The 12859-nt window shown below is 35.8% G+C and overlaps 2 protein-coding genes across 3 annotated transcripts; both read left to right on the top strand.

The window, feature by feature from the left end:
* The first annotated feature begins 40 nt into the window (after positions 1 to 40).
* On the top strand, positions 41 to 6139 carry LOC108201242 (uncharacterized). 2 transcript variants are annotated; one of them, XM_064094148.1, is made up of 12 exons: positions 41 to 1599; positions 1705 to 1813; positions 1928 to 2055; positions 2138 to 2222; positions 2322 to 2438; positions 2527 to 2655; positions 2735 to 2791; positions 2894 to 2962; positions 3043 to 3954; positions 4217 to 4675; positions 4766 to 5018; positions 5112 to 6139. In XM_064094148.1, exons 1-12 carry the CDS (start codon positions 1591 to 1593, stop codon positions 5728 to 5730), a joined length of 2946 nt encoding a protein of 981 aa, XP_063950218.1. In that variant the 5' UTR covers positions 41 to 1590; the 3' UTR covers positions 5731 to 6139. The 2 variants fall into 2 exon arrangements, with proteins under 2 accessions (XP_063950218.1, XP_063950217.1); XM_064094147.1 differs by having other exon boundaries at positions 41 to 1813.
* A 176-nt stretch (positions 6140 to 6315) lies between these two features.
* LOC135152916 (uncharacterized) lies at positions 6316 to 8458 on the top strand. Its single transcript, XM_064094149.1, has one exon. The coding sequence runs from the start codon at positions 6316 to 6318 to the stop codon at positions 7441 to 7443; it is 1128 nt and encodes a 375-aa protein (XP_063950219.1). The 3' UTR covers positions 7444 to 8458.
* Positions 8459 to 12859: the final 4401 nt, after the last annotated feature.

Here is a 12859-nt window from a genome sequence, read left to right as displayed (position 1 = left end):
ACTATGATACAGTCAGTAGATATATGTTTTTACAGTATGTCTAGATTAGAATCCACTGACTTATCATGTGTCCACGGGATTTAATGCTATACCTATTAGCAAAAGGAAAGAAGGATGAAAAATGTTCCTGGTATTTATTAGTGTATCCCTTTTATTCTTAAATGTTCTTATTAATCTATAAGGATATTAATCATTGGCAATAATTTTAGACTGCTCGGTTGGTAGATTGGCTTCCATTTTACATTGTGATAAATTTAAGTCTTTTCTACTCACAAGTGCAAAGTGAAATGCCTTGTTGATGCGAGTTACTTCATTAATATGTATGATGTTCTTGACAGACTTGCATATATCCATATATTTGCATCATTAGCTGGATCTCCGGTGAGCTGTTGGTCTTTATCAGCTTCGTTTTAGGAGAAGATCCTAAGCTTCTTCTCCGTTCTTCTTCTTCTCTGACCATGTTGCAGTTGAAGTGATGATTCTCGTTTCAAAATTGTAGAGGCCCCTCCTTCGAGCGCCACATGTCGAGAGTTATAGAGTTCCCTACATATATTAGTCCTTTACATTGTAAATATTCCAACCCTTGGGTTAGTCTTTCTTTCTACTATCTATAGGTCTCTAATTTGGGAAGGATTTCTTGGGCTTTTCTCCTCTCAGTGGGCTGAGGCCCAACAGTCAACCTAATTTTCTTATAAGAATCAGGTGTGGTAAAAAATGAGCTAGAGCAAGTAGCAGAATTGTAATCCTTGTAAGCATAGTGTGTTACAGAGTGTGCTACTTCACACCAAATTTATGATATCGTGCTATGAAGCATTTTTTTTTACGCGTAATAGGTACCCCATATTGAGAAGAGAGTTATCAGAGTGGCCGAGCTTGGATTTAAAATCCGTGGTTCCCTAGTTCAGCTGAGAAATTTCTCTCAAAGACTTTGTCAACCCTGCACACATCAGCTGTAAAGACTCAATCAGATTCTTAGTCAGCTCCAGAAAATTCAAGCAAGATGAAACTATTGGGGTGCCAGACTCTGAAAGAGGTTATTAAACAAGTTTTTAGATTCAAGAAAAAGTGATAAGATTCCTCTTCACCTATTTTTGTATCATATATAAGGATGACAAAATTTAGGACTACTTATGTGGGGTCTTTTGGCACGGGACTAGATGAATCTCCTCTAAGGATTATCTATTTAATGTAGGCGTGCTCTTTTGTAAGATCATTAGGACAGTAGTGTAGATTCTCTGGTGAGATTTTGTATGCAGGTAGATTGCTTCAAAATCAACTTTTGGTTGCATATCTATAAATAGATATGTTCTGCATCCAAAAACGCTGGCTTTTTACATGCACTGCCCTTCTTCAGCCTCTGAATTACAGTTATGTGCCACTGCCACCTTTTCCAGTTTTTTCACCTTTTCTTTAACCTGTTCAGCCGGCCACATTGTGTGCTGGCGCCTGCTTTTTGTTTTTCAAATATCTGCACTCCAAGCTTATCGCTGAAGATATCAGTTTCCCCCCAAAACTTTTTCTCCCTCTTTCATCTGCAGGAACTCTCTATTTATCCACACCAAATCTCTTCATTGGATAGCTTCCGATTGAATGGATCAGGTTTTTTTCTTACACAGATTCTTCATATGTAATCCACATGTATTCTATGAACTGATTATGTCCATGCCTCCTATTTTTTTTCCTCTGCTGACTCCACGGCCAAAGAAATCTTTTAGTGTGGATCGTTATTTGCTTGATCGCAGCCGGGAAAAATTCTCCTCTCTTTCTTCTGTGTTGCCGTCCGATAGATCGTTTAATGGATCATCAAGTAAAGGTGTTTAAACTCTTTTTTATCAGATCTTGCTAATTTTTTTTTGTGTAAACTACATCTTCAGTTTTATAAGCTTGCAGTATCAAATCTGAGTTCTAAACAAACATGTCTGTGCAGTTGTTCCTGTTTTAAAAGTTGACCGCACTGGTCTTGCTGGTGGTTGTGGTCACTATACCGATGTCAGTAGACCTCCTAGGACTCCTCTTTCTCATATATCAAACTATTCGTGTTTGTCAAGAGAACAGGTCTTCATCGGTTATTCTCCTTCACTATGTTGTTTTGTGGCATGTACCTGCATATTTTAACTTTTCGTCCATGTGTGTTTAGGAGTACTTGGGTGGTTCTCGGCTTAAAGCTACTTTGCAGGCACCTAATGTCGTCACTGATGAGAATGGTCAGTTTCGCTCGAAAGGTGAATGAAGCTGATATGTTCACCGTTTTATTTGTTACGTTATATATGTTTTTGTGTTATGTTCTTGTGACCTAATTTCCATTTTCACCTGTCAAACAGTACGTCGTTGTAACAAGGATCGTCGTGCTTTGCGCCCTCTTACTATTAACCTTGAAAATGTGGTTGATTTTGATGATGATGTTCCTCTTAGTGACATATTGTCTGGGCTCAGAACAGGTTCAGAAATTAGTGTAGATTTGTATTTTTTTTTTCTCTACTGCTTTTAACTTGGTGTATGATTGATGATAAAAATTATGTTGTGCAGATAGGGTTAGGTTGAAAACCCTGAAACGGAAAGGGACTTTTGTTGTTGATGAAATCAAGAAGAAGCTGAATTTTGGTCCTGCTATTTCTGAGCTGCCACCTCATAATGTTGTTGGATATGAAGACATTGGTTAGTTTTTTGTGTATGTGACTGCTTCGCTTAGTCCTGTAAAATGTATCCTCCCGTTTATGTGATTACTTTTTTGCAGAGAATTCGACAATACTAGGTCATGATTATAATGATGAATTTTTTTTTAGTGATGATGGTATGTTTTTAATATTAAGCAGTTATTTCATTCATTGATTATGCAACATTATTGACACAACTGTTGTATTGTTATCTATACATTTTTTCATTTGGTATTTAGAATCTGATGACGAATATTCTCAACATTGTCAAGATCTGAAATCCCGTTACGATAAGAACTTTGCACAAGGTTTGTATTTGAGCTAGACATTGTTCTTACTTAATTAGCATCCTCAAGTCTGGCGCTTAATTGAACTTAATAATTTTCAGTTCCAAAGTCTTATGCGTCCCTGGGTCCTCCAACAGCTCGATGTCAGAAATGTCATGCTGTAATGTGGAAGGAGGAGCGTGTCAACAAGAACTCAATCCATGGGATTCCAAAATTCAATTTATGTTGTGGTGATGGAAAGATAAAACTCGAACCATGTCCCAAAACACCATCCTACTTGTGGCAGCTGTACAATGATCCCAAGAAAGGACCTATCTTCCAGCAATGTTCTAGGGTTTACAATAGCATGTTTGCTTTCACGTCAACTGGTGGTTATGTTGACAATTCGATTAATAACGGACAATCTCCGTATGTTTATCGATTGAATGGCCAGAACCACCACCTTTTCGGTTCCTTGGTACCTCAAGATGGGAAGCCTCCTAAATTCTGTCAACTATACATTTATGATACTATTAATGAAGTCTCGAACCGCATGCGTTGGGTCGATGTTGGTGAATCCAGCAAGATTTCAGAGGAAATTGTAGCTGGATTGGTTGCTATGTTGGATGAGACTAATTGTTTGGTGAAGGAGTTTCGTACGGCTCGCGAGCGGTACGATGATACGGAAATTGTAGACCTGCATATTTTCCTAAAGCTTTGTCGTTCTGCAAGTGGTCGTGAGAACAACATTGGTCCCTCGAATGAACTGGCTGGCATAATGGTTGGTAATGAAGAAGAAATAGAGGAGAATCGTGATTTTGTAGTTGATCATAAAATATCCGATCTTGGGCGCATTACTAATATTCACCCCAAACTAATGTCCCTGCAGTATCCTATACTTTTTCCTGCTGGAGAAGATGGTTTTCATAAGGATATGTGCTATGAGAATATACCTGGTTCTAGGTCTCGGAAGCGGCATAAATTAACTCTTATGGATTACTACCGTTATCGTCTACAAGTCTGTCTCAATGAAGGTATGAATTTGTTATATTGGAAATGAACCATGCCCATTATATTTTTGATTTTATTTTTACAGTTGATGTTTGTTCATGCTATGAGGAAAGATGTTAAGATGGGTAAAATTGATTTATTGCTTACTCTGATGTCGTGAACGTTATTGGTCGTGCAATATTATAGTTCGTTATATATAACATCCACAGTCTTTAGTGAGACATTGCATCAGGATATGTTTTATGACATCTGTGAATTGATACCAAACTGAATTTTTTTGTGCAGGCATGACTCCTCGACTAGGTGGTCGTTTGTTTCAGCAGTATATTGTTGATTCATTCTCTATTGTTGAGCAAGCACGTCTCTGGTGGTTTAGGACTCATCAGACAACTCTGCGCAATGACCTTTATAGTCACATTTGTGATTCTATAAGGGCTGGTGATAGTGATGCATCAAAGATTGGTAAGAGTTTTATACTTCCTGCTGGTTATGTTGGTTCGACAAGATACATGCAACAAAACTTTCAGGATGCGCTTGTTGTTTGTCGCCATATTGGTCATCCAGATATATTTCTGACCATGACAACAAATCCCATGTGGCCTGAAATTCTTGAAATGATGAAACTGATACCTTTTGGGACTCCAGTTGATAATCCTGATATAGTTGCTCGTGTGTTCAAGTTGAAACTATCTCAGCTCTTAGATGATATAAAGAAGAACAAAATCTTTGGCGAGTGTACATCAGGTGGGTAGCAATTTATTATTATTAATTTGTTGTTAACAACAGTTGGATTGTTTGGTATGCTAATAAAAATTGGTTTCATTTGAATAATAGTGATGTACGTAGTTGAATTTCAAAAGCGTGGGCTTCCACATGTGCATATGTTGATCTGGCTTGATGCTGCATCCAAAATCAATCTTAAATCTGATGTTGACAAATATGTCAGTGCTGAGCTGCCTGATCCCCTGATTGATCCAGAGGGCTACGCTGCTGTTAGGGAATTTATGATTCATGGTCCATGTGGTCATGATTTTCCAAAATCTCCATGTATGAGGAACTACAAGTGTTCTCGCCGTTTTCCAAAGAAGTATGTATGTCTCTTTATATTTGATTTAAATAGCTAGGATTTTTTGTAATTGCAGTACATCACATTATTGATTTTATTTCTGAATGATTTTAGGTATTGTTCCAAGACAAATTTTGATGAATCTGGATATCCTATTTATCAGAGGCGCAACACTGGGATAACAGTAAATGTGCGCAAAGCCACTTTAGACAACCAATGGGTTGTTCCTTACAATCGATTCTTATTGGTTAAATACCAGTGCCACATCAATATAGAGATATGTTGTCATGCTCGCAGTGTTAAATACTTATTCAAGTACTGCTTGAAAGGCCCTGACAATGCAACTGTTGAGATTACTGGTCGTAAGAAATTGTTGACCGGTTCTGATTCTGAAGCTGTTGATGAAATTCAAGCTTTTTTTGATGGTCGCTATATTTGTGGTGCTGAGGCATCATATAGGACTTTTGGTTTTGACATACATCATCGTTCAATATCAGTTGAGCGTCTACCATACCATCTACCAGGTCAAAAAAATTGTGTTTTTAAACCTTCAGAATCTTTAAAAAATGTTGCTGGGAGGGAGAAATATAGGCTTTCTAAGTTGGAGGCTTTTTTTTACTTAACTCTACTGATTGCACTGCTAACCAGTATACATATGACCAGATTCCTATGCAGTATGTGTGGAACGATTCAGATCATATATGGTCTGTGCGTAAGAAAGGACAACAAATAGGTCGTCTCACGTATACTCACCATGGTTCTGGTGAGATATGGTACCTACGACTATTGTTGTCTCGTGTTCCTGGACCTAAATCTTTTGAATGCTTGAGGATGGTTGATGGTGTTCTTTATTCAACATTTCAGGAGGCATGCAAACGCAGTGGCTTTCTTAATGATGATGATGAGTGGCATGAGGTGTTGAAGGAGGCTTCAAAGTCTGGGTTTGCTCCCCAGATACGGGAATTGTTTGTTCATGTTATTGTGAACTGTCAAGTATCTGACGTGAAGCAGCTGTGGGAATTGAATTTACAACATATGACTGATGATATCGTATTCAATCAGCGCAAGCTTTCTGGGAATCATAATCTCATATTATTGGAGGACGATATTATAAATTATGCCCTTGCTGGTAATGCATATTTTTTATATTATTTGTACAATTTCCTGTTCGGTGATGTAATGTAATGATATATGTTGCAGAGGTAAACAAGATTTTGAAGTCTATTGGCAAATCACTACAGGATTATCCAACATTGCCTTTATAAATTCATCTTCAGATAATCTGGTATTGGATGAGAGGAGTTATGATCGTAATGTTATGAATGCAGAATACGAAGGACTTCTGGCTTCATGCAACGAACAACAAATATCAATTTACACTGCTGTTATGGAGTCCATTAAAAATAATGAAGGGAAAACTTTTTTCATTTATGGTAGTGGGGGGTGTGGGAAGACTTATTTATGGAGAACGTTGATTTCCAGGTTGAGATCTGAAGGCCAGATTGTTTTTCCTGTTGCTTCTTCGGGAATAGCTGCCACATTGCTTCCTGGTGGTAGAACTGCTCATTCCCGTTTTAAAATTCCAATATTGCTTGACGACTACTCTATTTGCAACATTTCACACAATTCAGATCTTGCTGAGTTGATCAAGGAGACGAAGCTGATAATATGGGATGAAGCTCCCATGCAGCATCGTTATGCTTTTGAATGTGTGGACCGCACTTTACGTGACATTATGAAATCTGTAGATCCAAAGAATTTTCACTTGCCGTTTGGTGGTATCACTGTTATTCTAGGTGGTGATTTCCGTCAAATATTACCCGTTATCTCATTGGGTTCTCGTGCAGATATTGTTTCTTCTTCTATAACTCGGTCTAGGATTTGGTCTATATGTACTGTTTTTACACTAGATCAAAACATGCGATTGAACCGTCCTATATCGGATGAAGAGAAGGAGACAATGAAAGCGTTTGTTGAGTTGGTTCTTGCAGTTGGTGACGGCCGTTACAAATCACCTGGTGGAGTATCAAACCCTAAAAATGAATATGAGGTCGTTCTTCCATCTGATCTATGTGATTTTAATGGATCAAATTCTTTAGAGAAGATGTTTTCAGCTATATATCCGCAATTTGAATCTAAATTCAAAGATGCTGGGTACCTTCGTGAACGTGCAATTTTAACTCCGTTGAATAAGACAGTCACGTATTTGAATGCTCTTATTGTTGATAAGCTCCCTGGTAAGTTATATTCATATTTCAGTGTAGATTCTGCTGAAGAGTTTGCTGGGACTGATAGTGATTTAAGTTTAAGTTTCCCTGCTGAGTACCTTAACTCGCTTCATACTCCTGGTTTACCACTTCATGAGTTGAAATTTAAAGAGGGTGTGATTGTAATGCTCATGCGTAATCTGAATCAGACAATTGTCTATGTAACGGGACTCGCATGATTATTACCAAATGTCTGAAACATTGTGTAGAATGCGAGGTCATATCTGGTTCTTACGTTGGTACAAGGCACTACATTCCTCGAATTAACTGTTGTCCAACCGATTCTAAGCTTCCTTTCAAGCTAATTCGTAAACAGATGCCTTTACAAGTGTGTTATGTCATAACCATTAACAAAGCTCAAGGCCAGTCTTTGGAGTCTGTTGGTTTGTATTTGCCCGAGCCTGTTTTCACTCATGGGCAGCTTTACGTGGCTGTTAGTCGAGTTACCAGTCCAGCTGGTCTTAGGATCTTTATTGATGATACTGAGGGAGGAAGTACCTCTGTAACTGATAACGTTGTATTTAAAGAGGTTTTCTACAATTTGCCTTCAGCTTAGTGTCTTGTGTTACATAATCATATCAACTTATAATTTGAATGTTGTTTTTGGTATAATGTATAATATGTTGAATAATTTCAGTATAGGCGTGTTTTGTTTGAGATAGATGAGTGTAATTGAACGCTTTATTAGAATTGAACGACATGTTCATATATTGAGATGAGCGTGTACAAAGTTGAAGCCCAGTCCTTGAAGGCTGTTGGTTTTTTCCTGTCTGAGTGCGTCTTCACAAATGGCAGCTTTACGTGGCTGTTAGTTGAGTTACAGTCCACTTGGTCTTAGAATTAATATTGATAATGATTTTGGAGCAAGTACCGGTTAAACTGCTATTGTTGTGTTTAAAGAGGTTTTGAAAAATTTCCCTACAATTTACTGTATTTGCTACATTACTAATGTCGCAATTTTAACAATCTTTTATACAAATGTGTGAAATGTAAAGGGTTGAGTAATTAAATGTATAGTCATGTTATGTTCGAGATAAATGGGTGTAATTGAACGCTTTAAGAGAAGTAAACGACGTGTTCATATTCATTTAATGCAGCGTGTTTGTCTTTTGTGATTAGATTTAGTTACTATAACGTTGTGGCATAAGTCAATGAAGATGCCTGTCAAGTTTGTGTACATCAATGCCTTTGATGAGTAGAGAAGGACGGTATGTCATGATGCTTTTGGAAGAAGTGCCAGGAAATCTGATGCTGTTGTGTTCTCTGTATTTTATTTTTCAGTTTATACATAGCTTTAAATCTTCAGTTTGTACTATTACGTATTACTGTAGTTCATTAAGTGCTTCTTCAGTAGTTCATTTATGGTTTTTAAGTTGGCCCCTATTTTTTTAGAAGCCACGCTTCCCAGTGTGTATACATCAGTAGGTTATACAGATAGTTTTGGAAATAAGTCTCCTTCCATACATAGATAAAATCGAGTGTTTTTACTTAATGCTCGCTACGTAATGCTCAGTAAAGGTACTAATGTGCTCAAGTGTGGTTTGTCATTTGTGATACCTGTGGAAAGTGTTGCAGGAACTGTCCGCTGTATGTAGATATTGTAATTTAGTTCGTATCATTTTCTCTGATTCAGCCCCTGTAATTGTAATGGAAGTCAACCATGAATTAACAGCCCAATAAATGTCTGATGGTGCATGTTTTTAAGAGGTACATTCTCCAGCATGCACCAATAAAAAGTTACTTCCTCCGTGGTTTTATATAGTGGGTGTTTAGCACGGGCTTATAAGTCCTCCTTCTGAATTATAAGTTAATAGCAATTTTTGGTACCGTTTCTGTAAGAAAACAAGAAGTACTTAAAAAAAGCTACGATTACTAGCTTTTGTCTCACGATTTCTACTTATTTCCCAAACACTTTTCACAATTATAAGTCTTAAGTTGGTTCTAACTTCTACTTCACTTTTTTACTTTAAGCAATAAGCACTTATTTTAAGGTCACCTAAACGGCACACTTCCTCCTTTTATATTATTTTCATGAAAATTCACACTAAAAGTGCGACTTGAATGTAATTCTAAATTTTTTTTGAATGTAATTTTCAAATATTCTAAAATATGAAATAGGGATTTATAATTTATAGCCAAAGTTTATTCATTTGTCCAATTAAAATATAAATGTGAGCGTTAGAAAGAAATAAAAAACGTAAGTGTTAATTATCAGAGTAGCTTTTGGTAGCCATTTCCTACAATTATGAATCTATCATGTCTGTTTGGTAAGAGCAAATATAGTAGTGATTGAAAAATCCAAATTTTAAACAATTTCTTCTAAATTTTACTCCACCCGTGATTATATGTGTTGTTGAAATTTCGATAAGTGAATATTACTGATCTAGGTATGGAGCAACAATGTTTATTGTTCGTAATTTAGATAACCAAATATTATTATTGATATATCTTTCATTGGTTAGATTTAAATTAATTTGTGATGTTTAATATTTATTTAAAAATAGATTATAGTTAATGATTAATAAAAATAATATTTGAGTAAAAACTTAGAATTATAAGAAATCAAATTTGTTTGAAATTAAAAAACTGTACATTGCATGCATAAAATGAAGAGCACGTAATCAAAATATTGTCCATAGCTATTCACATAATAATCATCATTGATGTTGGAGTTAGTTAGAAATTTGGATTATAATTTTGACAAATTGCTGATTCGAAATTGTATTTTTCTTTCGCAAATGGCTTGAGATAGCTTTATGACATAATTAACTTAACAAATTTTTTTTTTTTAGATAATATTTTTGTTCTATATTGATGTAAAGCATGCTTCTAACAAGTGATGTATTTCATCATATCGCTTTTAAAGTGGTAATGTGTAATATTTTAATCCTTTTTATATTGATACGTGTTGCATGTATTTCAGACAGTTTTGTATGTTGTTAAAGAATTTTATGGGAAAACATATTATTTCCGAGTTATATCATAGTTTGGATGTAATTTTTGTTTGATATAAAAAATATCACTCGCATTTGCTATTGGAATAGGAATTGGCTGCACTTTGGATTTTGATTATGATTAAATAAAAATAGTTTTATTATTGCAGGTGTGGGTCGCGGCAATATTATGTGTCTTAATTATGTAACATATTTCACACGGAGATCGCTTTGTATGGTAAATTTCATTTATGGTTATTGTTTAGAATACATCTTTTTGATTTCACATTTGATGCACACGTTAATAAATCAGTTTGAACGATAACAATTGAGAATATTACTGGAAAAAGGTATAATATGTTTAAATTTTAAATGTGAATACAAGTAAAAAATACTGATATATTATGTTTTAAAAAAGGACATGTAATAAAAAATGGTTCCAATATATTCTTTATGGTACTTATTATAAGACACATAATATTTATCACATATTTTAAACGTGAACATATTTAATGTTAGGAATCAATAATTTTTGATGATAACATAAACATTTTGTAACATGCCTTACTTAGAATCTTTATCAAATTTCAGTTGTAATTGTTATATTTCTTATCTTTGGGAATTATCAACGGATGGGTAGAATAGGATGGCTAATTGTAAATATCCAATGCCATGTAATTTTATCTAAGTGAAGGATATTCAACTGATAAGATGTAACTGTTCAACTGATGAAGACTGGATGATGTTTCAACTGATGAAAATCAAGCATTCAACTGAAGACAAAGTATTCAACTGATGATGCTGAGGAATTCAACTGATGAGACTGGAACAGCATTCAACTGATGGAGTTTGTAATTCATTCAACTGATGAGCCTAGCATTCAACTGATAAAGTCAAGAGCAGTTGAAAGCAACCAGAACTTTCAACTGATGAAGCAAAGAGCAGTGAAAGTGACTAGAGCTTAAGTCTGACAAATCACATGGATCGAATTACACTAAAATAGACATGGAAGCCTAATTATGAAAATAAAGAAGAAGCAGAAACATACTTATCTCATGCAGTGCAATCTGGATCAAATCAAGATGATGGTCAAAGACGAAGACATCTCGGAAAGCATGCATAAGACAAAGTTGTGCAGCATTGTTTTTAGATTAGAGTGCATTTTGTAATCTAGCTAAAAGCCTTGTAAAACTTGGAGTATATAACCAAGTTAGAAGCATCAGTTGAACTTGTTCAAATTACTTGAGAGAAAAATCTGGGAGTTAGAACTTGTTTGAGTGATGAACCAGCAGCTGTGCGAATTGTAATCAATCCACAGATTCTTCTATATAAAATCTCACGGGTGGATCATTCAATCTACCCGTATTTTTAAATACTTGGTGTTTTCTGTTTTACTGTGATTAAGTGTATTGTTCCTTGAATCTTTTAATTTGTAAAAGATTGTATTCAACCCCCCCTTCTACAATCTTTCTTATAGTTGGTGTAAAATAACAATTGGTATCTGAGCCAGGTTCCCAACAAACAGGGAAAAAGATCAACACTGCTAGAGAAAGATGGGAAAGAAGGATGCTGGAGTGAAGATTCCTGTTCTTGACAAAGACAACTATTTTCACTGGAAAGTGAGAATGCATCTGCATCTGTTGTCCATTGATGAAAGCTATGTGAACTGCATTGAAAAAGGACCTCATGTCCCCATGAAGGTCTGCACAAGTATGGGAGCTGATGGTGAAGACATGGTAGGTAAGATGATTCCAAAACCTATCCATGAATATTCTCAAGAAGATACTGAAGAAGTGCACAAGGACAAGAAAACCATGAATCTTCTGTTCAATGGTTTGGATCAAGAAATGATTGATAGTGTTATCAGCTGCACAAGTGCCAAAGAAGTTTGGGACACCATCAGGACCATCTGTGAAGGGAATGAGCAAGTAAGAGAGAACAAAATGCAGCTTCTGATTCAACAATATGAGTCATTCCATTTCAAGGCTGGTGAAAGTTTGAGTGATACATTTAACAGATTTCAAAAACTGTTAAATGGTCTAAAGCTCTTTGGAAGAGTATATCAAGTTAAGGATTCAAACTTGAAATTCTTAAGAGCTCTTCCCAAAGAATGGAAACCCATGACAGTTTCTCTCAGAAATACACAAGAATTTAAAGACTACACTCGAGAGAGACTGTATGGAACCTTAAAGACTTATGAGCTTGAAATGGAGCAAGATGAAGAAATTGAGAAAAGCCAAAAGAAAGGGCATTCATCTGTGGCTCTAGTTGCATCTCTAGAGGATACTGTCAAGGACAAGGGAAAGTCTCAAGTTGAAGAAACTGAGAAGTTGGTTGTTAGATATAATTGATGATTACTAATGTTCTTAAAGTTTGTTTTAGAACAGGAATCATCAGAGTTTAAGCTGGAAGCTGATCAGAGTTTAGTAAAGTCTGACCAGAGTTTGATAAAGTCCGATCAGAGTTTACATAGTCAAGACTCGTCAGAGTTTACACGTGGAAAGAGCTCAGAAGCGGATATACTTCAAGGAAGGATAGAAGCGGAGGAGTGATTTGCTGACTATGGAAACTAAACAGAAAACTGGAGCAATCTTTGATTGATAGAATACATAGATGATTTATAGGATATCAAATCAGAGATTGATTTTGTAACTGTGTCTAT

Source organism: Daucus carota, chromosome 5, assembly GCF_001625215.2.
Source record: "Daucus carota subsp. sativus chromosome 5, DH1 v3.0, whole genome shotgun sequence".
Lineage (NCBI taxonomy): Eukaryota > Viridiplantae > Streptophyta > Magnoliopsida > Apiales > Apiaceae > Daucus > Daucus carota.
The sequence above is the reverse complement of the archived record's forward strand: the minus strand, read 5'-3'. Positions and strand labels throughout refer to the sequence as shown.

Excerpts from the sequence above, each read along its gene's own strand:
- LOC108201242 (XM_064094147.1), top strand. The coding sequence starts at position 1,591 with ATGGATCAGGTTTTTTTCTTACACAGATTCTTCATATGTAATCCACAT. Across the intron at positions 3,955-4,216 it reads ACAAGTCTGTCTCAATGAAG|GCATGACTCCTCGACTAGGT; the intron begins GTATGAATTTGT and ends TTTTTTGTGCAG. Across the intron at positions 5,019-5,111 it reads TCTCGCCGTTTTCCAAAGAA|GTATTGTTCCAAGACAAATT; the intron begins GTATGTATGTCT and ends GAATGATTTTAG.
- LOC135152916 (XM_064094149.1), top strand. The coding sequence starts at position 6,316 with ATGAATGCAGAATACGAAGGACTTCTGGCTTCATGCAACGAACAACAA.